Genomic DNA, 26,964 nt, shown 5'->3' with positions numbered 1-26,964 from the left:
TCAAAATCAAATCAGACATGCCAAGGTTGGCCTGTCCCCACTAACTCCCCAGTCCCTCCCCAAGTCCCTTGTGGCACAGCTGAAATCCTGCAGCAATTTCTGTCCTTGAGTTCCCTGGTTTTTCACTACCCCAGTCCACATTGCCATTTGGCATTTCCCCATTTTTAAAATTGTTAGTGCTGTGCCCCCACCTGAATTACTCTTACTGGCCACCAGTACTGATTGGTGGCTTTTCCTTGGCTTCTGTGTCCAGCCAAGCCTATAATGCAGCTGATCCTTTCCACCAAATGAATAATCCTGTATTTGTTTCTAAGATGGATTTAAAAGGTTTTAAACTAATCAACCCGGATAGGATACAGCAAGGGAAGAGAGCAGAGAAATACTAGCTGGAAAAGCCTTGTGGCAGCCCTACCGGCATAAGACACACTGTTGTATAGTCACAATCCTCCCATACACAAGCTCATACATTTATTATTTCTTTCTTTCTATATGGATAAATATATCACATCGTATAAACAAAGTGCTTAAGTGGATTTTCCATTCTGCTGATCTTCTATCGTGGTAGCTGGCCCAAAGGTGAAGGAGTGCTGGAAGTCTTCTAAACAGTACAGGTTAATACCTTGGTTGATTCCTCACCACCACTGACAACAACTGCTGAAGAGCTTACCGGAAGTGTACAGTTCACTAACCAAAAGTATAGAAAATCAGCAATGAAATTAATTATTTTCTAAAGGCTTATTATCTAAAAATGGTTTGTATTCTTTTCTTGGTAATTATTGCACTGCCCTTCAATGTTCACCTTTTAAATATCAAGAATGGAAAGAGGATACAGTTTTGTCTTCATCAGACAGCAAAGGGCAACCTGCAAATACCATAGGCTGCTACTGCAGAAAGACATTTACATTTTATCTGATGCTGTTGTTTAGCATCCTCCTGCAAGTACAGAAGAAGAACAACCTGACACTACACTCACTTGCATGCTTCAGTCAAGATATATGGCTAGCCATTAAAGACTCTTCTGTATAAAAAAAGAGATTCTAAAGCCCATTAATTGCATCCACTTTGCATAAAAAAACCCCAACCAAACAGTCCAAAGGGAGAGGGAGTGAGGAGAAAGTTACAGTGCAGTTATTGACTGAAGGTGCTTTTTGCTGTCAGCTTGTTATGTAGACATATTCAGCCTCCTATCTTAATCCACAAGCAGATTTTTGTGATTGTATTGCTATGTCTTATGATGTCTTCATGTCTTACATTGTTGAGAAGTATACTTGTCTAACAGAGCAGTCCACTAACTCTGCTATATCAGCATACTAATTTCCTGGCATGACTGAATTGGAACAAGTAAGAAAGACAGAAGGTGCCTTGCTTTGCAAAGATCCCTGTTTCAGTTCTATATTGCATGTATATGCACGCACAATCATATTGCAGGATCAAGGACTGCTTAAGAGGAATTTCTCCTGACACCTGAACCACGGCTGGGTATTCTGGAATAACTCTAAATATATATTCATATATCAAGGCACAATGTGCTACAAGTCTTTTCATGAAGTATGTCATCTTACTGTGCAAGATAAGTATCTGAGTATCTTAGTATTATTTGCAAAGAATATCCTAAATGAAAATGGAAATAGTCTCTAGTGGGAAAAAGTAGCTGACTTTGATATGACACAGACTTTGTCAGTCTGTGAAAAAGAATTGTAAACTGCCTCCATGTGAGAAGTGAAGGCTTCTCTCTGAGGGAACACTGGACTTTAGTGGTTATTTGTATTGTATTTTGCAATCTCACCCCCATCACTGAGGTGTAGTGCCCTGAATTTACATTGCATCAGCTAACATTCAAAATTGCAGTTGACTTCAATTCTATTATATTATATACTACTTCTCCACTGCCTGGTTTTATTCGGATTCTGCTGAGGAGTGGAGGGTTTGACACTAGGTAATAGTGACAACCTATATATCTTGAAAATCTATGCTGCCACTCAGACTATAGAAATTTTGAATGCGGAAGAAAGTGTGCCATCTCTGATCAATGCATTGGCTAATTCAGTTAATCAGAGCATGAACTCCTTTCGTTTGAAAAGCAGTTTGCTGCAGGCATGGAGACCTCCCTGATGGAGATAGGCACTGGACTCCAGGAGAGGGATACTGGCTGGTGATAGGAAGCACATCTGGTGCTGCTCTGTTTTCTGTTTGTCTGCAAAACAACTTCCCTATCTTCAGAAAAAACAAGTTGCTAGCCATTTTTAGTGCCTGAGGATCACTTCTTTCGGAGCTACACATACCAACACTGATGAAATGTTTTGCTGTTGCAAATATCCCCTTCAAATGAAATTTAGCCTCTAGAATGTTAAAGCTGGTAGCCTGGCTTTCGAGGGAGCGCAACAAGCCACATTTTTCCAAAGGCTGCTACTGGGAGCCAGGTAACATAAAAACTTAGGACTCAGGCTTAGATTCTTGCTCACAGCTTCAACACACTTGTTCCTGGAAAGCTAGTGAGAGACAGTGAGTGTGACAGGCTTCCTTGTCACATACACTTAAGGATATTTTTTAATCACTGAGTTTTTTAATTCATGAACTTGCTGATTGTACTGTAGTTGCTGACACTAAAAGGCAGAATTTTTATGTTTGTTTTTTTAACTTGGAAGAAAGCATAGCGAAAGAAAGAAGCGAAATAAAAGCTTCACACATGGACAGTTCCTCTCTTCAAAGTATACAACAGCAAACAACCTGAAAACAGCAGTATTCAAAACCCATTTCAGAGTAACACCTACTCAAACTACATTCTCTTTAGGAGATGGAAGCCAGACTGTGTACATCATAGCTACTGCTAAAACAAACTGGAAAAGGTAATTCCTGAAAAATTAGTTGGCCAATACCATGACAAACTGTTGTACTCGCTCTGTTTGTGAACACAAAAATATTTGAATCACATGAGATCATCCAGTCCCTTCAGGAATTACATTGCACATGATGACTCACATTTATTTTATAATGGTAATGCAGCAATGATTTGTAATTTTGAGAGTGAAATCCTCTCAGGGTTGAAATTCAGCATCAGAGAAAAAAAGGCATCATTCATTTTTCCTTTTATTGTTTATGCCTATGTGGGCATATTTAAAATTTCATATACACTTAAGCAAAACCCTGACATAGTATTTAAAAGATTATGTTGTACAAACAATTAAATCATAGACTTATTTATTTCTACCTCAGTGTTCAGTTGCAGCTCCTTTCTCCCATTTTCCACTTTTCCATCCAGTCACACAGCTGGGGAACAACGGGTCTCCCACACTGTCTGTGTGGGACACAGCTGTATAGACAGCTGCTTTAAGTTAATCAGCTCTCTGAGCAGAGAGGTGGGGGTTCAGAGGGGTGTAAGAACTGGCAGAGAGGAGTAACTACTTTATTTCACCTGGCATACCTGGCAGGGTTTCCTGCTGTCCTCCTCCTAGGAGTGTTTCCCACAACCTCTCCTGCTCCACAGCTTGAGCCTCTGGAGAAGCAACGAATGAAAAAGGATCAGTGGCAGATGGGACCTGTACACCGGTAGGAAGGACTGGTGCTGGTGGAGAGGAAGTATCACAGAAAGACAAGGTGAAGTATCTGAGAAAAAGGCTTTCTGCTTTGAACAACAATGCATGGAGATAATGTGATTTGGACCAGGGTTTGCCTCTGTTGTAACCTGGACTTTGCTGAGAGCAGAAATAGAGAAGAGCCAAAGCCCATCTCCTCAGCCACAGGCAGAACAAATGACCTGCAGCTCCCTGTGGGCAACACTCACAGACATCTCCCTGCTTTTGAGCCAGCTCTGTTTTACCTAGAGATGTCAAGGACCAGCAGATCCAGGCTTTCCTCAGGAAGGAAAGGATCATCTATGTACTATGCTGAACCAAGAGAAGAGACAGTGAAAGAACAGGAAAATATTTGCACATATGTTCATGCTGGAAAGCAACAGAAGGACACAGCTGATAGCAAGCTATGCCTTTCCTGAGTGCACCACTTGTGATTCATAAAGCTCTGGAAAAGAACTCTTCACCACTCCCCATTCCTGGTGACTTACCAGGGACTGAAGTTTACTTTAAAATTTCCACCTGCTAGGTATCCTGAGGTTTTCTAAGTCTAAATAACAATTTTCCTTTTACCTGCAATGAAAAAAAAGTGGTTTACTTGACAGCCAGTCTTAAGTGGCCCTTAAAGACAATGGGAAATATTGAGCTTTGCCTAAAAAAATAGAACTAAACAATCTCAGCCAGTCCTAAGAAAAGTGCTCCACAGGCAGAGACCAAACTCATTTAATTCTTTGGTTTATTTTTGTATATTTTCTTTCTCCATGAATTAAAGTTTAATTTATAATGAGTGGAATTTTTCTAGTAGGGGTGAAAAAGCATTCCAGACTCAAGATAAGGTGTGTTACACTGTCTGCTCCCAACCACCTGATGAGCGTCACTTGGCTGGTGCTCAGACCAGTGTTTTGAACAAGGGATAAATATGTGACAGCTGCCAAACCACAGATGAACTAAATGAATGGAGGAGGATCTCAATGATCTGAAACTGCAGTGTGGGACAAGACACCTGTCACAGAAAGAGCAGAAGAAGTTTTTCAGCTGGCAAGGTTGTAAAATGACAGACCTTTTCTCTGTGAGGTGGAAAGCTGGTTGCTATTGTCACCATCAGGATTTGTGACAAGATCTGAATGCACGAGACATGTCAGCTCGGCCTGCATCTCTGGAGGCACCCACGCTTATGGCTCGCCACATCTTAATGTTCTTTGACAATATTTCTAATAATATTTTGAAGCATTTATTAGTCATTTTGTAATACCTAACATACAGGATAGAGCTTAAAGTAGTATCTGTTCCTAGGCCAGACTGGAATTTCAGGAGTGTTTTATCACATTATACTAAATATACATATATCCCAATTAAGTTGGCTGTATTGATTTTTATTTCCTCATAAGCTGATCCACCGAATAGTGAGTGCAATAGGAGACCTCTTATAAGGAGCAATATGACCAAACAAAATTATAGGAAAATAGTGAGAGGAGGAGAACAATAGGGGAATTTCTGTCCTTGCACAAAAACCTCCTCTGTTTCAGCTACAAAACCAAAATGAACAGGAGACATTTTAAGGCACAGTGGGTCTGGACAGAAGAGTATAATTTTGTAAGAGGTTACTCCTTTAATCTTTTTAACATGCATATCAACTTTCTGCCAGTATGATGCTTCACTTGCATATTTCAGTGCTGATTTGTTAGAGAATGCCTTATGATGCAAATGTTCCAGTGTTTCTACAGAAATACATTTTATATTTAAAGTCATACAAATGAAAACCATTTTATTCTTCTTTCTGGGCAAAATGGTTTAAATAGTTTAAATTGAAATTACAGTGACCCACATGCCCCAAAGCTGCCTGCCTATCTTTCAGTCTTGCAAGTCATCAGTAGAAGATAACATGCATGCTTCCTTGCTGCTGTTCCTTCCACTTGGCATAAAAAAAAATATATTTTGATAGCACATGCTGTTTATTAGGTTGAAGTCATAGTAAATCCCCTTGACTTTTTTATATCTAACCTTATAATCTGTGGTTCAGTTGCACATAAATGACATACCTCACAGAGACTGAAAATCTTTTTCTCTGCAGAAACTCCAGGGATGGCATCCTTAGGCAGAACCTCAGCCCTATTAAATCAATGCTATCTGAGACTATTTGAATCCTGACTTTTTAAGCTGCTGTGAATCACAAGCTGAGGGTACTTACAGTCTTTAAATCAAATACATTCTTCTGATGCTCCCTCAGTATGTTCATATATGAAATGCTTTCCTCATGTGGAGCATGGCGTCACCTAAGGGCACAGTAATGTTATGGTGACCTGCAACGTGGATATCCACAGTGACAGGGATATTGGTAGTTTTGGGATATGAATGGCAAACTGCAGCTGTGGCCAGGTCACTGCCCAGACCATTTCTGAACTGATGGAAATGGTTGTCAATAGTGTCCTCCCTCATTAATTACATTAATTAATTTAGGAAGAAGTTCTATACAGAGACAGTGATTGCCCATTGGAATGGGCTGCCTGGGGAGGTGGTGGAGTTGCCGTCATTGGAGGTGTTCAGGAGGAGACTTGGTGGGGTGCTTGGTGCCATGGTTTAGTTGTATAGGTGGGTTGGATTGGTTGATAGGTTGGATGCGATGATCTTGAAGGTCTCTTCCAACCTGGTCTATTCTATTCATGGGAGCTGGCAGATCATGCTCATGTATTTACATTTTGCCAGGCATGCTGATATGGGTAGTTGTCAACTCTACATCTATTCTGTCTTTTTGCTGGTTTAACAAGGTAGGTTTGTAACAACCATTGCCACATTTATTCCACATGTAAAATGCTTCACTGAGTAGTAAAGCAGTCTCTAAACTGTAAAAGCAAGAGCACCTACACTAGAGCCATCTAGCAGCAGTAGCTTCTCTTGAGGGAGGCTGTCTCCAGGAACAGTCAGGTTCAGTACTGTTTCTCACTCTAGAGGTCATTTAAGACTAGAAATATTATGATACCTGTTGAGAGCAAATGGATTACATATTTGCAGCAAACCCCTGGTACTTCAGATGTTGGTAAGAACAGATGAAACTTTTGGAAACAGTCACTGAAGCATCTTCATTAGAGTACGAGTCTCGTTTTGTTTGCATCAGCTGACATGTGTTAAATGTTAGTGGTGACAAATTTTCAGCTATAATTCAGAAAGGTAACCATGGAAAATGACCTTTTTAGATCACTGGTCATGTATTAAGAAGTTTCCCCAGCACAGCATAGTTATAAAGCAGCTCAAGACATTTTCCAGTAAGAGGTTGTATTGCTACTCTTTTTAGTAGAAGAAATAGATGTGAAATAGTCCCTAAACCACTCAAAAAGCCCTCAACTACAAAGCTATAAGAGTTGGGTCACTTCAGCCTGGAGAAGATAAAGCTCCAGGGAGACCTTACAGCAGCCTTCAGAACCTCACAGGGACATATAACAAACCTGGGGAGGGACTTTTTACAAGGGCTTGTAGTGTTAGGACAGGAGGGAATGTCCTTAAGTTGGAACATGGTAGATACAGACTGGATATTAGAAAGAAATTCTTTCAAGTGAGGGTGGTGAGACACTGGAACAGGTTGCCCAGGGAAGTTGTGGATGCCACCCCTCTGGAAACATTTAAGGCCAGGCTGGATGGGGCCTTGAGGAACCCAGTCGGGTGGAAGATGTCCCTACCCGTAGCAGGGGATGTTGGAACTATATGATCTTAAAGGTCCCTTCCAACCCAAACCATTTTATGCACAAACTATTTAGATGGGGGATGCCAACTCCTTTGATGATTATTATTTAATTACTTCAAAAAAGATTCACATTTTCTGAAGTTTAGAAATAGAGAAACAGAGCAAACACCCAAGAATTGTTTCATAGCTGATATATTAACTGTCTACCTGCTTGGGCTTGCGTATTGAAATAGTTCTTGCAGTGAGGGCTCTGCCAACCACATTTGCAATTTTCTTCTAGTTCTAAGTAGCAGGCAATTTGAGATCCTCCTTACATTACTCATATGATTTTATCCAATTGAAAATCCTTCTGTTACTATTTGCCACTGAAAGAGAAAATATTGTTTGATGGGCAACCTACTCCTTTCCTTCCATATATTGAATTAAAGCTCATTTCAGAATCAGCTTGCTGTTTTCTTTTCATGAATAAGCCCTCACCTCAGCATGCACAGAATATAAGCAGCACAAAAAAAGTTACAAAGCTACTGCTATCCCAACACTGGTGTTCAGGCACTAGTGGTGTCCCCCAGGGATCAGCACTAGGCTCCAAGTTCTTTAATATCTGTATCAATGACCTGGATGAGGGGATTGAGTCCATCATCATCAGCCAGAGGCAAGACCCTCACCAGCCAAGACACCACGCAGAAGAGCTCAGCCCCAGCCAAGAGCCCCAGCCAGCACCCGTGGATGGGAGTGGAGAAGTCATCAATGTTAGCCCTAACAACCGGGGGGCCACCAGGCCCCCCGGCCTTTGTAGTCACCACCACCATCACCCAGTGTGCACCAGGGGCACTCACCAGAGATAAGAGGAGGATCCTCAGCCCAGATGGGCTCAGCTTAGGGCTGCTGCCTTTCCTGTGGGGATTAAATAGGGGAGTGGGTGGGGAGGGCAAAGTGGCCACAGCTGGGGTGGGAGGAGACTGCACCAGAGCTCAGGTGCTCTGGGTTTGAGGGGAAAAAGGGGCAAATGGGGCTCAGCCTCCAGCCAGTTCCTAACCCAGCTCAGAGTGCTGCTGTCCAAGCCATGGGCTGACAGCTTGGCCAGGAGTTTGCTGTGGGGGACAGTGTCAAAAGCCTTTCTGAAGTCCAGGTAGACTACATCCACAGCCAGCCCCACATCCACCAGGCAGTCACCTGGGCTTAGAAGGAGATTAGATAACTCGGGCAGGACCTGTCCTTCCTAAATCCATGCTGACTGGGCCTGATCCCTTGGCCATCCTGTAAGTGCTGTGTGATTGCACTCAAGATGACCTGTTCCACAATCTTGCCTGGCACCGAGGTCAGGCTGACAAGTCTGGAATTCTCCGGCTCATCCAACCGGACCTTCTTGTGGATGGGCACCACGTTGGCCAGCTTCCAGTCTTCTGGGACCTCTCCAGTCAGCCAGGACTGGTGAAAAATGGAGAGTGGCTTGGCAGCTCATTTGCCAGCTCTCTCAGCACCCTAGGATGATCCCAGAATCACAGAATTAACCAGGTTGGAAAAGACCTTCAAGATCATCCAGTCCAACCTATCACCCAACACCATCTACTCAACTAAACCATGGCACCAAGTGCCTCATCCAGGCTCTTCCTAAACACCTCCAGGGATAGTGACTCCACCACCTCCCTGGGCAGCACATTCCAATGGCCAATCTCTCTTTCTGGGAAGAATTTCTTCTGAACATCCAGCCTAAGCTGCAAAATTGCTTTAGAATCATAGAATTGTTGGGTTTGGAAGGGACCTCAAGGCTCATCCAGTTCCAACCCCCCTGCCATGGGCAGGGAGACCTCACACTACATCAGGTTGTTCAGAACCACATCCAGCCTGGCCTTAAAACCTCCAGGGATGAGGCTTCCACCACCTCCCTGGGCAACCTGTGCCAGTCTCTCACCACTCTCATGGGGAAGAACTTCTCCCTAATATCCAATCTGAATCTACCCATTTCTAGTTTTGCTCCATTCCCCCCAGTCCTATCACTCCCTGACACCCTCACCTGCCCCATTTGCCCCTTTTTCCCCTCAAACCCAGAGCACCTGAGCTCTGGTGCAGTCTCCTCCCACCCCAGCTGTGGCCACTTTGCCCTCCCCACCCACTCCCCTATTTAATCCCCACAGGAAAGGCAGCAGCCCTAAGCTGAGCCCATCTGGGCTGAGGATCCTCCTCTTATCTCTGGTGAGTGCCCCTGGTGCACACTGGGTGATGGTGGTGGTGACTACAAAGGCCGGGGGGCCTGGTGGCCCCCCGGTTGTTAGGGCTAACATCGATGACTTCTCCACTCCCATCCACGGGTGCTGGCTGGGGCTCTTGGCTGGGGCTGAGCTCCTCTGGATGGTGTCTTGGCTGATGAGGGTCTTGTCCCTGGCTCTGGCCTGGGTGCAGAAGTGGTGGTGGTAGAGCAGGAGCTGTTTAGCCAGATGATATGATGCTAATTACACTGATTGTACCTCGAGGCCCCTGGAGTCTGCTCTCCTCATCTAATAAATCTCTGTTTTGTGCCTCATTTGCAGGCTATTTTTTCCCCTCTCACTGCTCTACTTTCAGAAATAAGGAAGGAAAGGAGGGGAAAAAAAAAGGCAATAAAGCAGGTCTGGAAAATGCATTCATTTATCAATCTCCTCTGAAGAAGAGCAGGTTGGGAAGTGAGAGTCTCTTCTTGTGAGTCACAAGACAAATGTCATGAAGGAGAGGCAGGACAAGGCTGTATCTTCCCCACGGTGGCAAACACAGTGGTAAAAAACAATTCCAGCTGGCTTAGAAATCTCAGTCATGCTTCTCTACAGAAAGCATCATTGACAAAGGGACATTGTGAGAAGTGAATGCCCAACCTTCCTACAGACAGCCTGGTCCTGAGTCTTCAAGATGTCTTCCTTGAAGTAGGTGCAGCCCTCCTGGACCCCTTGGATTTTAAGGGCTGTTTCCCAAAGTACTGAGTGAGTTCTTTAATAATCTGAAGTCTACCCTTTGCAAGTCCAGAATGGAGGTTTTGCTGATGCCCCTCTTAGCTTGAGTGCATCTCAAACATACCTTTTATTTTGGCAAAGTGCTACAGGAAGGCTCTTGTATGGTATTCTGGAAATAGATGTCCCAGCCAAGATTAACCATGAGGAATCTTATTCTGAATTAATGAATATATATGTTGAGTTTCAACTTCAGGTCACTAGAATAATTACCCTACATTAACATATGAGCAAGTCAGCAATCATCAGTCTGAGTCATAGGTCACTGACTGCCTCCTGAAAAGTGCTGACCCCTCCACCCATTCCCACCAAATGTAATCTTAATGTAAAATGTTTGAACTTCTTATTACCTTGTTAACCATAAAATATTACAGTAAGCAAGAAACAAAACTTTTCATATAACAAATTCTGAGTGTGTGGATGGCACAAGTTAAAAGACATGCTAAGAGCAAAGTTTAAAACAGCATCACCATGACCTTGGTGGGCAATGGCAGTCATCAATCAGTAACCAGAGCAAGCAGGTGACCAGGAATGGTGGTGCACAAGTTGAAAAATAAACTATTCTGCTATGCAACCCCCCTCTACTCTATCCCTGCTGAGAAATGTGGGAGCTTGTGGTGGTGGTTTCAGACTATGCCTTTAAAATTCAGTTACAGATTTTGAGCAGAAAAGTAGAAAAATATAAATCAATCACTCTTGGGTGTGAAAAGGAAAACAAAAGATTATTCTAAACAAATTCATTGGGAAAATATCTGGAACAAGAGGAGCTCTACCATAACAATTCTGCCCTTTTCTCTCTTCTGATCTCAGCTGCTTTGCTCGGGAGAGATAACCTGCTTTTGGGCTGGCCTTGGCTAAGTCTAACTTCTCTGCTCCTTTCTCTTGTCCCTTTTGTGCAGGGGCATAAGGGGGTTAAGGAGGGAGAAGCTGGTAGCTTCGCCTAGTCCTTGGCCAGGGGGGTCCTTATGCTGTTTATTAATTGTAAATATCTGTAAATATTGTAACTCCTGTATATTTTGTACACATTCATTGCATCCCACTGTAGAGTGCAGATTGTGCTTGTAAATAAAGCTCCATTTGCTTCTGAGTTGGTCTGGCAAAAGTTAATGTTGGGGGGGAAACTTCAACCACCACACTTGTTTATCTTCGAATAGGTACAGACAATGAAGCACTAACCTACATCTAGAAGTGCGGATATACAAATGCTGAAACAAAATTTTATTTTTAAGATTTCCCTCTAGATTATTTGCTTTACAAACTGCCAGAAAAATCTTTGACTTGAATGATCTTCAGGAGTGGGCACAGCTTTTGTAATCTTAGTTTAAGCACTGCTAAGACAACACTCTGGTGGTACCAAGAAAACAGCCCAGCATCTCAACTCTGAAATGCTGCTGAATTCCTTTGAAAAGTCACCTACTGAGGCAACTGAAAAAAGAATAGTTGCATCTTAACAAATAGAATAGAATTCACCAGGTTGGAAGAGACCTTTGAGATCATAAAGTCTAACCTATCACCCAACACCATCTACTCAACTAAACCATGGCACCAAGTGCCTCATCCAGGCTCTTCCTAAACACCTCCAGGGATGGTGACTCCACCACCTCCCTGAGCAACACATGCCAATGGCCAAGCTCTCTTTCTGGGAAGAACATTTTCTTCCTATGAAGAAGCATAGCTTATTATATTTTAATCTTATACAGTTTTCTGGTATTATTGATACATAAAAATCACTCCAGCTGGCCATGCAGTTACTTGTTCTTCCAATAGTACCTTTAAAACAAACAAACATTAATACTTTTCCCCAAGACTATTTTGTTAATATGTAGTGCTGATGATAATGACAGAACACTACCCTCTCCTTCCCATTAAAAAACCCAAACAAACCAAACAAGGAAGCTATTTGGCCAGCATTACATATTACTAGCTGCTAATTTGCACTTTTGTTTTCTCTTACTTTCATTTTTAATTCTCTACCAGGTCATCAGAGAAAAGATAATAGGTGTGTTATGTGTTTTCCTTGAAAACAGTTGCAATAGCTCCCACTAGCAGTATTTATACTTGGAAATGTATTTTGTGAAGTGTAAAAAGAACAGTGTAACCTATGATCTAGAAAATAAATTTCTATACAAATGGAAGAAGCAATTCTTAGAGCCCTACCATTATGTAAGCCAATGTTTCCTTTAATTATTTTTTTTTTAAGAGAAGTTTTTATTTTAAATTAACAAAGAATTATCCTGAAATGAATGTTCACACCTTACCTACTCTGTTATGAAAATATAACTCAAAACCCCAAACCCTGAATCACAGAATCACCAAGGTTGGAAGAGACCTCAAAGATCATCAAGTCCAACCTGTCACCACAGACCTCATGACTAGGTGATGGCACCAAGTGCCATGTCCAGTCCCCTCTTGAACCCCTCCAGGAACGGTGACTCCACCACCTCCCTGGGTAGCACATTCCAATGGCTAACAACTCTCCATGAAGAACTTTCTCCTCACCTCCAGCCTAAACTTCCCCTGGCACAGCTTGAGACAGTGTCCTCTTGTTCTGGTGCTGGTTGCCTGGGAGAAGAGACCAACTCCCACCTGGCTACAATGCCTCTTCAGGTAGTTGTAGACAGCAATAAGGTCTCCCCTGAGCCTTCTCTTCTCCAGGCTAAACAATCCCAGCTCCCTCAGCCTCTCCTATTAGGGCTCCTGCTCAAAGCCTCTCCCCAGCCTTGTTGCCCTTCTCTGGACACGTTCAAGTGTCTCAATGTCTCTCTTAAACTGTGCGGCCCAGAACTGGACACAGGACTCAAGGTGTCGCTTAACCAGTGCTGAGTACAAGGGTACAATGACTTCCCTGCTCCTGCTGGCCACACTATTCCTGATGCAGGCCAGGATGCCATTGGCTGCCTTGGCCACCTGGGCACACTGCTGGCTCATGTTTAGGCAGCTGTCAATCAGCACCCCCAGGTCCCTTTCTGCCTGGCTGCTCTCCAGCCACTCCGACTCCAGCCTGTAGCTCTGCATGGGGTTGTTGTGGCCTAAAAATGAAAGCTTAGGACACTTAAAAGCTTAAAATTTAAATGAGAGAAGGAAACAGGCAGGTGAACACAACTGAAGATGTGTTTGAAAGTTCTCTTTTTGGAATACTGATACTAGAATTACTGTTAACTCTAGCAATAATGTTTATCACAAGACAAGTTTTAGAGAAAGAAATGTTTGTATGGAAATAAAGCCTTGGTCTTTTGTATTGCAGAGAATCATTCTCCTTTGAGGACATGACCACAGTGTGATAGTCTGGCATTTAAATAATTCTATCCTTTGAAGTTGTTCATGCCCTTTAAGCAAAAGAGATGATTATGAACTTCAATATTTTTGATCAGTCTAAGGAGAGTCCTAGGTTGCAAATGGAGCAAATTCATCAAAACAGATCCAACTATGCTTAATGTTAATAAAATCTAATGCAATGTAAGTACTAGCAGACCTTTATCATGAATAAACCAAGCATTTCTTGCTTCAAGCCTATCTTCAGCTAAATCTTCTCGTAGCAGCTGGTAGCAGCACAATATCACTGCACACTGAATAAAGAGTAATTTAATAAAGCAGCTTTAATTTGAATAAGTCTCCCCAGATTATGCTGTGATATGCAGCTTTTTTGCCCTCATTCAGAGGCCTCCTGTCCTAGGCAAGGAGCATTCCCCCCCAGACCATGCTCCACCATGGGTATGGCCACAGCACCACCCAGATTTCCTGCTCCAGCTCCTATTCCTGTGGAAAGACTGTGGACAACAGGCCCTGGCCCTTCTCCTTGAAGGGACTAGTAAGAGAGAGGAAACACTAAAGTCCAGGAAGAAGATAGAATTTACTTCTAAGGACTAACAACTAATAACAAAGACCCTCCCTCCACATGGCTCAATGCTTTTTGATTCCCACCACTGTCACTTGTTAGCCATGTGGGCACCCTGTAAAGCTGACAAAACAGGAAGGTGGTTGCTTAGTAAACACAGTTTCCTCATCAGCCCAGTCCAGCAGATGGAGGCACAGGTGCTTGCAGGTATTTCTGAGATCATCCCATGGCAACTCTGTAGGACCTGTAGAGCATCTGGCAAGGAGGCAAGTGCTTTAACCTGACCTGCAGCAGCTGGGCAGCTGACTTCTTGGAGCCAGCACAGTTGTCATTAGATTTGAGTCATGTTCCCAGTTCTTGAGAGGTGATATTTAATGTTATCTTTTTATGCCAGCAACTCAGAAGTCAGGCTTGTGCTGGTTTAAATCCACGTTTTGCATACACAGAAAACAACAAGAGTTTCCACTGCTGACATGCAAGGTGATGTAATTAGTAAGGCTTTTTTAATCTCTGGCTTCCATTATTTCCATAGAGGCTAGATTACCACTGTCCTAAGAGGTCCTGCATACTCTTACAGCTAAAAACTTTTCTTAAAATGAATATAATGTGAATTTTTAAAAGAAAGATTATTTCCTAACCCTCTTTTGTTTTCATTAAGAATAGGAAACACACAGACTTTACTAACTTTTATTCAATAATACAGTTGTCACCACTTGCTTCTTCAAGGACAGTGACTGGAACTGGATGCCCACAGTTGTAGTGAAATGTCCCTCTGCCTGGATGTGTTCCTGTGTGACCTTCTCTAGGTGAACCTGCCTTGGCAGGGGGGTTGGACTCTGTGATCTCCAGAGGTCCCTTCTAACCTCTACCACTCTGTGATTCAGTCACTAGCATCTTCCCAGATCAGTTTAAAACCCATATTAATGCCAAAACAACACAAACATTGCTATGCCCTGGTACAGAAAAGTAAATTCAACTACAGTTCTTGAAAATTCTCCTTTTCCCCATTCTCCTTTCCTTTAGCCCCCTCCTTCTCTGCCACTATTCCACAATGAATCCTTTGGCAGAGGAGTGTGACACACGTCGAGTGTTGCAGAATGTACCATAGAAACCATACGTGTAAGCGTCACAGTTAACAGACATTCCTGCTGAGAGGCTGGTGTGAGAAAAGTCTAAGGCAGCCCTTGCAGATCTTGGTGAGGGAGTCTTAATGCTACTACTCTGTATCCTGATGTGAGGACCACATTTTGAAACATCTTTCTGAAAAGCAAGGAAGAGTACAGAAGAAAGCTAGGAAATATTTGAAGTCTGGAGAAAATGTTCTAGGGTCAGAATCTTAACAACCTCAATCTGTTTATTTATTTATCACAAACAAGACTTTGTGGTGTTCTAATTACAGTGTAGAGGACTTTCAAAGGGAAGAAACAACAGGTACTAAAGAGCTTTTTGATGGATTGGAGGAAGTAAGGACAGGACAAAAAACCCCAACCAACAAAATCAACAAACAAAAGAACTTCCATCACCCAGAAACAGAAGCAGGAGAGATTAAGCCAAGACTAAGGCAGTGCATTTTAACAGTGGATTAAACACTATGACAAACCAGAGAGGGCTTCCTATCCAAGTACCAACTGGTTACACTTTGAGGACACTTGTGTTAGCAAATCAAAGTGTATAGTTTAATTAAACATCTGTGTCTTGGCTCTCTACAGGGCTAACTGTGTAACATAAAATGTTCTGAAAGCACCAGAGTCAGTGTCCACAAAGGGTGAATTTCTCAAGACAGCACAGTGGCTAACAGTATTCTTCCAGAAAGAGGAAAAAATATTTCTAAATCTGTTTCAGTGTAAGAAAAAAATATATATTCTATTAGCTGAATTGATGACACTCACTTTTCTTAGCTAAGGTGACTCTCTGTAAACATACAACTAGGTAACAATCCTACACTCCACTCTGAATTTAAAGGAGTGGTTCAGCCTAAGAGGCTCTAATGTCTCAGTCCAGCTGAAGGGGGGGGGTGTTTATGAACACTGACACTGCACTCAGAAATGGTTCTTTCTCGTGGACCTTCAGCTGGCTACTGCTCTTGCAAGTCTGAAGACAGCTCCTCAGCCTCTCCAAATTAAGACCTACATTGCTGAAATGTGTTTTAAATAGTCATTAATAAGGCAATGTCAGAAAATACTAAAAACATCTCAGTATATTTATTTTAATGAAGCAGCTCACGCAACAAGCTTCTGCCTCAATAACCCTCATTCATCACTAGTTAGGAATTTTGTAACAACAGATACACAGTTACTAAATCAATCCAAAAAATAATTGAGAAATACAATTTCAGAAAGTTGTTTTTTGTCTCTTCAAGAAATTGTTAGCATTATTGATGAAAACAGTGAAGCCACAGAGGTGGCCCTTTGGCATGGTGTGCTGCTGGAGCCCGTGCTACTCATTGTTGTAATACATAGGTTTAAAGACCACCTTGGCAATACACTTGAATTGTGCGTTGTCCTTAACACAGATACAATGAACACCTGGGAGATGCTAGGGTTAATGAGTATGAGAGACACTCACACATACCTTAATTAACACATTCATAAATATTCATAGGTCAACTAGATCTGTAATTATTCTCAGAGTCTTAGAGAATCCTAATCTTCTATTAAAGCCTTAGCCTTTTATCTTTTTTATCTACTAGGGTTTTTTCTGACCAAATATTAAATCTGTCAGTCAATAAAAAACCAAAAAGCAACCCCCAAAAAAACCAACCTGCAAATTACAGGCTGCTCATTAGTAGTTGAAAAACTCATTCCAGTGAAAAGTTAATTAAACTAAAGCAAAACTAAATATAAACAGCATGGTGCAGGAGCTGAACAAGGAGCAGTAAAATAATGCACTACGCTGTCCTGTTTCAGGTATAATAGCACTTCATGCTGCAGGAAAGCTGGAGGCAAAATCTATCAGAGGACTTACTATTTTATTTTACAGACACATGAAAATGTCTCACAAATCTGTGTACAAATCAGTAGACAATGAGTCTGTCCCCATGCTGCATAAACATGAATCAATTACCAGTCATCTCATTCTCCTCCACAGTGGTTTAATCTATGCTATTCCTCTACACCAAACCACGACAGGATCCACTTGTCCTGTCACATACAGTATGCTGGAAGAGCACAGCACAGACTGTATTGAAGGTGCTGGTACAGCATCCTGTCCTCTATCAAGACATTATTAACACACCTATATTTTGCTATGCAACGCTGCAGGTGGAGCAAATGCAGGTTCCCAGCTATGTCCTGCACTAACACAGCTGCAGTATTTATGGCAAGTTGGTCGTGGCACCTGCACTTCTCTATGTATTTCAGTCTTGCCTACTAAATACTGCTACCTCCCAGCTGGTCTGCTGCAGTCTCACTCTTGATCCATACTTGTGCAGGAAAATATGCAAGAAGATTAACTCTGATTTAACCCTCCCCAACTTTTCCAATTTCAGCCCAAGAGCTGTTCATAATCATGTTTTCAAAACAGAGGTCTGTTCATTAACTTCTCAATGCCCAGAAAACGCCCAGATAACTTGTAATTCTTAGAAATCTGCTACCAACCTTCATCTCTGGAGCCCTCAACACAAGAGGGACATGGACCTGATGGATCTGGTCCAGAGGAGGGCCACAAAAATGATCAGGGAATTAGAGCACCTCTTCTATGAAAACAGGCTGAGGGAGCTGGAGTTGTTCGGCCTGGAAAAAAGAAGGCTCCAGGGAGACCTAATAGTGGTCTTCCAGTACATAGAGGGGAGGCTACAAGAAGCATTCAGAGAGACTGTTTACAAAGGCCTGTAGTGATAGGATGAGGGGTAACGGCTTCAAACTAGGGAAGAGTAAATTTAGATTGGATATTAGAAATAAGTTCTTTACCATGAGGGTAGTGGAACACTGGAATAAGTTGCCCAGGGAGGTGGTTGGGGCCCAATCCCTGGAGATATTCAAAGTGAGGCTCAACAGGACTCTGGGCAACCTGATCTAGTTGAGGATATCCCTGCTTACTGCAGACGTGGTTGGTCTAGGTGACCATTAGAGGTTGTTGTCCTTCTTGGCCACCTGGGCACACTGCTGGCTCATGTTTAGGCGGCTGTCAATCAGCACCCCCAGGTCCCTCTTTGTTTGGGAGTTCTCCAGCCACTCTGACTCCAGCCTGTAGCTCTGCATGGGGTTGCCATGGCCAAAGTGCAGCACCTGGCACTTGGATTTGTTGAATGCCATCCTGTTGGACTCTGCCCATCTGTCCAGTCGGTCGAGGTCCCTCTGCAGAGCCTTTCTGCCCTCTAACTGACCAACATCTGCTTCCAAAAAGGGGTGGATAATGTCATGGATTGAATTGAATCTATGGATGGGCATTCAGTACCATGCTGCTGTCATGCTAACTTCAAAATGAAAGTGCTGGCTGGAGGAAAGTATCATGGGCTTGATGGTCAGATGGTAACATGAGAGGCTTCCTGTTTAGGTTGTTGCTTATGGTTTGTAATTTTGGGTGTTGGTCTTTTCTGCTCTACTGACTGCTGTGTGCTTGGGTGGGGAGAACTGATTTAACATTGGCTTCTGCTGTTGCTTTTGCTAAGGTAATTGTACAGCGTATCAGCTCATTAAACTCCTTACATCAACCCAGAGGGTTGGGGTGGTTTTTTGTGTTAATTTCCCTCCCACCTCTGTGGGGGCAGGGGGACTTGTGAGAGCTGTGTTAACCCAGGACAAAAAGAAAAATGGTAGGGAGAGTTGTGAGAAGCTGACTCTAAGTTTCACGCTGCTATGGATACCCGAAAAGGTGCAGTCATCATTAAAACAGTCTGTCTCAAAACCCATTGTACATTCCCTATTCATTTTTAACCTCCATGATGGGAACATAACAGTTCTGTGAATAAGGCCCTTAACATCTCTCTATTAGGACAGGAGATACAAGTACCAATTATGATAATCAAATGTAATTGCATTAAAAATAATTAGCATTTTAGCTATCAATTGCTGTGCCCTCCACAGCAATTAGAACCAGACCAAATTTCAGTACAATTTTTATTACTCTGCTATTCATTCAGTACAGTAAAAGAGAGAGAATATTTTCTTTCCATGTGTGCTGTGCTCTCATTTTAATGGGCACTATTATCATCTAAGTAGAATACATACTACCAGAGGTGACATAGTTGTCAAAACATTACATTCTGAACTTTTCCCCAAAAGATTCAAGTAACTTTTTTTTACTTTGTATGCTTATGAGACTGTGAGCAAAAGATGTCTGCCATCTAATTATATGGTTTAAGAGATATTAAATAGCTCATTAGAGATATTTAAAGACAATTAAAAAGGACGGTAGGATCAAACCGAGTAAACAAACTTTTGAATAGACTTTATTACTGGTTGATCATGGAATTAAAGATACTTCAGCATGCTAGCATATTGTAAGAATTCAGTTGGACTCTTTGCACAGATATTTTACAGATTTTTTCATTTATAGAATCTAGCTGCTTGGTACAAACCCAAACCAAAACAATGCTATCCTTCTGGATCTGTGAAAACATGAAGTATTCATGAGAGGTAATCTTCTGGAGCAAATAAGTGTGGCTTGAATTGCTCAGAGCTGGGACTGATGAGAGACCTCTTACACACTGTGCTTTAAATCTTAGTGATGAATGGTTTTTCCATACTTGTTCATGGCAAGACACCTCTTCTTTACCCACTTTTTGAGCAGATTCCTATTTTCTTGGATAAAATCTTAGGCTATTGAAAGTGATTCCTCTGTGAAAAGACATAATAACTTCTGGTTTTCCTTGCCTATCCACTGACCAGACCAAAATGTGGATAACAGGCAAAACAAATCAGTCACTTGCCAGTTACCAATTCTCCAGATTCAACTAATAATATCCTAAAAACTCAAATTAAGTCCTCCCTCAAATGATGTCATAAGAAATTACAACAATTCTGTCAGATCCACAGAGTAACACCTGACTGATTTGAATATGGGAATAATTTCAGAAGAAAATAATATATTTGTGTACCATTTTTTATTTAGATATAAACAATTGGATTGGAAAGAAAAAATGAAGAATCATCTGGCAAAAAAGTTTCAACTGTCATCCTTAAAATGATTACATCAATAGAAATGTACAAATAAGAAGGGAAGTTAGTCTGCTATCATGAAGTGCACATCTTCTGTATTAATGGGCAAGAGACACAGGAGAAACTGCATGAAATGCAGTTTGCTTAGCATTGTAAATCCAAGTGAATACAGAATTACACCCAAAGGAAGCAAGGAATAGATGAACTGAGATGACCACTATGTACTGTTACCAAAGTACTTTAAGTTAATCTGTTGCCTGAACACCACTTCTAAGCCAAATTTAAGACAACTCTTCTACCATCCTGTTAAGATGACAAGTAATTCAGTGTGGGAAGTTGAAAAAGGAATAAAAATGGAAGGTGTAGATGGCCTTCATCTTTGTGGAGGTGGGAAAAACATTTAGCACAAGCAACCTGGCTGGTAAATAGTAGAGGTTCAGTGAACTGAGCTGGACCTGCACACTTACATCTGCTACAGGAAGTAGAAGGTGAGAGAGTTCCTGTTGTTAGAGAAAAGAATCAGTTGGGTAAAATTGTTTGGGTATTTTCTCCCTCAGGAGAGGCTAAACCTGTCTGAGGGGTGGTGTCAGCTGAAGGTCCTGGTCACACTTATTGGGTAATGCAAGAGAATGGTGAAATTCAGTGTATTCCACAAAGAAATTTAACTTTAGCTGAGAGAGTTTAAATGCAGAGCGTTGTACAGATACATCATGCCTAAAGGAAGAATCCATGAGGAATCTACAGTGCATGAACCCTGAGAACCCTGAGAGCCCCGAGTCAACTGAGAGTCCCTGATTCCCTTTCTTTGCTTAATCTGCAGAGAAACAAACTGTTTTCTGTTTTCTTGTTCTCTGATTTTCTTGGACTTTTGAATCATCTACATCTGAGGATAGCTAGAACGGACTATAACTTTACTTACAAATTGTAGGTACAGTTTTAGATTGGATGGACAGTATGAACAGCCAATGAAATTGTTTAGAAGGGGTGGATTGTGACAGTTTTAGGCTGTGCCTTTAAGACAGCTACAGAATTCTCTAGCTGAATGTTTTGGTGTAAAAAGGCAAACAAAGATAATTCTAAATGAATTTCATTGGTAGATTAGTAGGAATGTAACTTTAAGGATTTTAGTCTGAGTTCAGTCTGTGCATCTGTTTTCTTTCTGTTCTGTTCTTGGCCGGTGCTGGTGCTGACCTTGGACTAATGAGATAAGAAACTACCTTTTTTTTTTTTTTTCCCTTAACATCTGTTTTGAACTAACAAAATTTCCCTTGATATCCATTTTCTCTCTGTAATCCTTTTTGGGAAAAGGGGAGGAAGGGGAAAAAGGGGTTTTGGGGGGAACCCAGCAGGGGAATTCTCCTCCAGAGGGAGTTTATGTGTTTTGTTCTTTCCTATATATTTTTGTATATACTGTAAATACTGTATATTTTGTATATATTCATTGCATTTCATTCTGCTTGCAAAGTACAGCCTTTTCCATTCGCTTCTCCGACTGAGTTAGCTGTGGTTTGTCTGGTGGGAAGATTGAACTTTCTCACTACCACAAGGTGATAAAGGGATGTTGTACCTCCAAACCAGGTGAGAAAAGGATGGGAGTTAATAACAAGGTACTGCCTCTTGGAAATGGATGGGAAGGCAACTGGGGAGGAAGGTACTTGTTAAAATAAAGAGAAATCAGTAGGGCTTAATGAGGCAGGCTATGGGAAAGTGGAACTGTAATATTTATGAGCCCACGGCTCTGCAGGTCTGGGCAATTTTGCCCACCCCGCGGCAGTGGTCACCTCCTCGCAACTACTCTAACTGCTCTGCAATCTGTGTTGAGACCAGCATCTCCAGGATCAACATATCACTTGACATGCTCAGGAAAACCCACACTTCAGACCACAAAGGATTTATCTGTGTGCATTTGTGTGGGAACCAGTATAACAAACATCTTGGTCTAACAATAGATGCCACAATTATAAACATGGCTAATACCTGGAAGACATTTCTGGCAAGATCACGAGATAGGAAACATCAACATCATGAATTGTAGAAGTAATTTGAAACATATTTGTTGATCTAGTGAGGCAACTAGGAATCCAATGGTTTTCTTCTTTAAAAAAAATCCATTACTTAAGCACTGACTAAACAGCAGTGTTATTTGTCAGCTTGTGTAATAAAAATAGCTGTTCCCACACTTGGTGCTCACATTACACTCCACTTCAGGAAGACCTTCAGAGGCCAAACCACTAGCTGCTTACATCCTGCATTTTCTTTAAAGGCTACAGTAGCATTAAGCACATGGCTGCTTCAAGCTGTTTTCCAGTATATACTCGATTTCTAATGGAGTACTTAGAGCTGTGTGCTTTGAGGGGCTGCAGCACTTAAAAGCATTTTAAGGAATATTAAACTTTTATCTGTCATTTCTGCCCCTTACTGCCACAGTCTTTATACATCTCTCAGAGAATCCTGTCTGATTGGTATAATTAGAGTACAGACATGGGATAATGTCACTGCCCTCTTTCTCAGAAAAATCCTAGAAGTAATAGGTCAAGAGAATAATCTTGTGGGGTACTTGAACTTGTGAGGATTAGAGGGTGGGAAAAGAGAGAGAAGAGCAAGGGAGAGAGTATCACTCAAGTTTATTCAAGTCTCAGGATTGCAATAAGTAATCTTACCCATGGTAAGCAGATTAGAGCTGGAAGAATACTGCTTTGTCTGACTGGCCAATTACAGTTATCTGATTCAGAGATTATTTGAATAGGTCTTTATTTTTAACTATAGTGACAAAAATGTTACTTCAGGTGAAACCACTACTACTAATTTTGAATTTTTTTTGTTCATAACATTTTCATTATCATTTCAAATGACAAAATGAAAAAAAGTCTAGACCAAACCCTTTTTTTACCAAATGCAGTCTCCTACCTTAAGTCAATATATATAACATCTTCCTTCAGGAAGATGCATGGTGCATCCTGGACTGCAACAGGTAGAGGGAAATGAAGTGCTTTTACACAGACATGCACACATACATGTGGTATCTACCTACAGAAGTAATTAAAATAAAAAATGAAGTTGATAAAGGATCATTTTCTTGCCTAGACATATTTTTACACAGTCTACATCTAAAGTTAGTTATGAAACACAATTCCAGGCTTTGCCACTAAACAAAGCCTTTACATCTATTGCCCTCTACAACTGCCTGACAGGAGGTTGTTATGAGGTGGATGTTTGCCTCTTCTCCCTAGTAAAAAGTGATACGATGAGAAGAAATGGCCTCAATCTGAAGCAGGGGAAATTTAGATTGGATTTTAGAACAAACTTCTTCACTGAAAGTATTATCAAACATTGGGACAGGCTTCTCAGGGAGGTGACTGGATCACCGTCCCTGGAGGTGTTTAAAAGATGTATAGATCTGGTGTTAAGAGATATGGTTTAGCACCAGACTCATTGGAATTAAGTAATAGATGGACTCAATGATCTTGAAAGTCTTTTTCAATCAAAACAGTTCTATAATGCTGTGATCTTTCAAATCCAAGTTCACTTAAAAAATAAAAGAAGTAGCATCCGTCTGGAAGGCTGTTATTGTGTAATGTTTCTGGTGACAACATTCATCACACATTTTAAATTTAACTTCTGCATTTTCCTGTGCAATAAATGGAAAAATACATCATGTATTTGAACTAAACCTCAAAGAATTCAGAATATATGCATCTGCCCTGGTAAAAGTATGGGGGGAAAAAGGGGAAAAAAATCCCAAACAGCAAAGAAACAAAAAAAAACACCAAAAACCACCCTGAAAGGAAGTAGAAAGATTGAGGAGAGACTAAAAAAACATGTAGTGGAACTGAAGGAATGGGTTTTGCTTGATAGAAAGAAGAGGGAACAGAAGAAGGAAGATAAAAAAAGGTAAAGCTACAACAAAGACAAGCAAGGTATATAATAGGGAGACCTTTTCCAATCTTACATTGATGAAAGGCAGCAATAAGAAGCTAGCAGTCTCCTTCAATAAAAGTTTTAAGCTCCCAGGCAACCAGCAGCAGAACAAGAGGACACAGTCTCAAGCTGTGCCAGGGGAAGTTTAAGCTTGAGGTGAGGAGAAAGTTCTTCCCAGAAAGAGAGATTGGCCATTGGAATGTGCTGCCCAGGGAGGTGGTGGAGTCACCATCCCTGCAGGTGTTCAAGAGGGGATTGAGCGTGGCACTTGGTGCCATGGTTTAGTAGTCATGAGGTGTTGGATGATAGGTTGGACTTGATGATCTCTGAGGTCTTTTCCAACCTTTTTGATTCTACGATTCTATGATAACTGACCAAAACACAGGCAAGTGCATCATTAGCTATTTTCTATAAACAGAAATTCACATTATGAGTACAGCAATAGCTTCTCAGGTATCTAATGCTTTGCACTCTTCAAATTGTGCCTTTGCAAGTGGATGAGAAGGTAAACAGCAGCAACATTTTTCTGCATATAAACACTGTGCATATACAGCAACCTGCACATATGGCCTTGCAGCAGATATCCAAATAATCTCTAGGGGTCTATTTACACTTTAAAGTTTATGCAAACATATGTGAATTAACATGAAAAACAAGTACGTGTCAGACAAAATAACACACAGCACACATAAGCACCACTGAGTTCATATTACCTCACCTAGTGTTACAATCATTCTGTCTTTGTATTATAAAATACCATATAAACAGCATACCTATGCTGATACATATTGCACACTATGTACTTTTTGCATTCTATTTATAATATATTGTAATGCTACTGTTGTTATTTTCTTATTTGGAAGCATCGACGATTCCTTTCCCCATTTTTATCTGTTCATTTTACCACGCAAGACCTGAATCTCTGGATTTTTGAGGTTAAGCTGCTGACAGGCTAATATCATGCTCCCCTAATGCAAGCCATCTATCACAAGAACCACACAGTAGTTTTAAGCACTCATTTGCAAAGCAGCTTGCCTAAAGGAAGGTCACATTCAGTCATTATATTAGTGAATCCTTCTGCATGAAAGTTAGCTATGTGGTGTGTCACTTTATGTTTATAGCAGCATTACTCCAAGTCTGATGTAAATTTTATGACCCAGAAGGTTGTATCACTTAGGCACTCTGTCAAATATGCTCAAGCACATAAGTCAAGCTACTTTTTGACAGAAGAAAGCAAAGACTGTACATAATAGGAAGACCAAAGGATCTATGCTGTTGCTTTGCTGTGGTTTGATCCCAAAGGATGGAGTACTACAGCTAGGAGTCGACGGAGCAGTGTGTACAGAGCACTCCATGACCTCCTTCAGGAATTCACTTCTCAAGGTTAAGTCTTATCTGAAAAATTGTGGTTCGTAGAGTCTAAGGTCTAAAATAACATGAAATTGTGCATCCTTTCCACCACAGCACTGCTGGAGAAACATGAGTCATTGGGGCTGCACTGGAACAATGCCAGAAGCATTGCCTTTCCTGTTCACTCTGCCTAAGACAAGGAGAAAATACATACATACACATGTACATACATACATACATATTCAAGGAGTTTCTCCCAGTGCACTAGTGCCAAAATTGTTAAATGTCAAGATACATCCACAGAAAAGAATCATAGAATTGTTTGGGTTGGAAAAGACCTTCAAGATCTGGGGTCCAACTATTAATTCTACTTTACTGAGTCCACCACTAAGCACCATGACTTTTAAACACCTCCAGGGACCACAACTCAACCACCTCCATTGGCAGCCTGTTCCAATGCCTGACAACCTTTTCAGTGGTTCTCCCCCCGCCCCCCCAATTGCCCACTTAAATCTTCCCTAGTGCAGCTTGAGGCTGTTCCTCTTGTTCTATCACTAGTCATCTGGGAGAAGAGACAAACACCCACCCCAAGATAAACACCCTTCAGGTAGTTGTAGAGAGTGGCAAGGTCTCCCCACCACCTCCTTTCCTTCAGACTAAACAATTCCAGTTCCCTTAGCTGCTCCAGTACCATGATGACTTTCCTTTATTGGTGTGCCCAAAACTGAACACAATACTTGGGGTCTGGCCTCACTAATGCAGAGTACAGCCTTTCTTGTAGACGAGTTTCATGTTTGCTACCCTTCAGTCCACTGGGATGTCCCCAGTTAGCCATGGTGAGCACATCCACCAACTCCTTCAGTACTCTTGGGTATAATCCATCCAGACCCATAGACTTTTTTGCATTTAAGTGGTGCAGCTGGTCACTGACCATTTCCTATTCAATTGGGAAGGTGTCATTCTGCCTGCTCCACCATGTCTTCCAGCTCATGGGACTGGAAGTCTAGAGAACAAGTAGTTCTACTGCTAAAGGTTGAGGCAAAAAAGGCATTAAGCAACTCAGCCTTTTCAATACAGAATTGTAAAGAAAGTTCAGCCTATGGTTCATTACAAGCAACTGTTCAAAAAGAATATTAGATTGTTATGAAAGTGTTTTCACTCACCACATCTAATTTCATAGGTTTCTAAGTCACTAACAGTCAGAGGATATTTAGGTTGAACTCAGGTGTCAGAAGCACAAAACCATGGAAAAGCACAAAATTATGGGTAAGCACAAAATGATAATGATGATCAGAGGGGACACAGGTTGGGTGAAGATCCATGGTGTTCCCATGGCACCAGGGAGGAATGGGGGAGGTGAAGGTGAAGGCTGTGTAGCTCCATTAGCTCACCTGCAAGATTGCTGACATGACACCAGGATCAGAAAGTGTTTGTGCAACTGGTAATGAAACAGTGTCTTGACATCAGTCCCACCCCAGCACTCTACACCACTGTAGAGTTTTAAGTATTACCTTGATTTCACACCTAACTGGAGGACTGA

At 41.6% G+C, this 26,964-nt stretch overlaps 1 protein-coding gene across 1 annotated transcript in view; it reads right to left on the bottom strand.

Annotated features, from left to right (window-relative positions):
- Positions 1 to 483: 483 nt before the first annotated feature.
- LOC137444200 (ephrin type-A receptor 6-like) overlaps positions 484 to 26,964 on the bottom strand; it is a 183,505-nt gene continuing 157,024 nt past the window's right edge. Inside the window, exons 4-5 of the mRNA XM_068144635.1 lie at positions 3,422 to 3,493; positions 484 to 684 (exon numbers count right to left, since the gene is read on the bottom strand). Coding sequence (XP_068000736.1) covers positions 599 to 684; positions 3,422 to 3,493 — 158 coding nt within the window. The 3' untranslated portion in view covers positions 484 to 598. The remainder of the gene's footprint in view (positions 685 to 3,421; positions 3,494 to 26,964) is intronic.

Source organism: Melanerpes formicivorus, unplaced genomic scaffold (assembly GCF_026170545.1).
Source record: "Melanerpes formicivorus ecotype bairdi unplaced genomic scaffold, bMelFor1.0.p_v2 SCAF_11, whole genome shotgun sequence".
NCBI lineage: Eukaryota > Metazoa > Chordata > Aves > Piciformes > Picidae > Melanerpes > Melanerpes formicivorus.
This window is presented reverse-complemented; position numbering and strand designations above follow the sequence as displayed.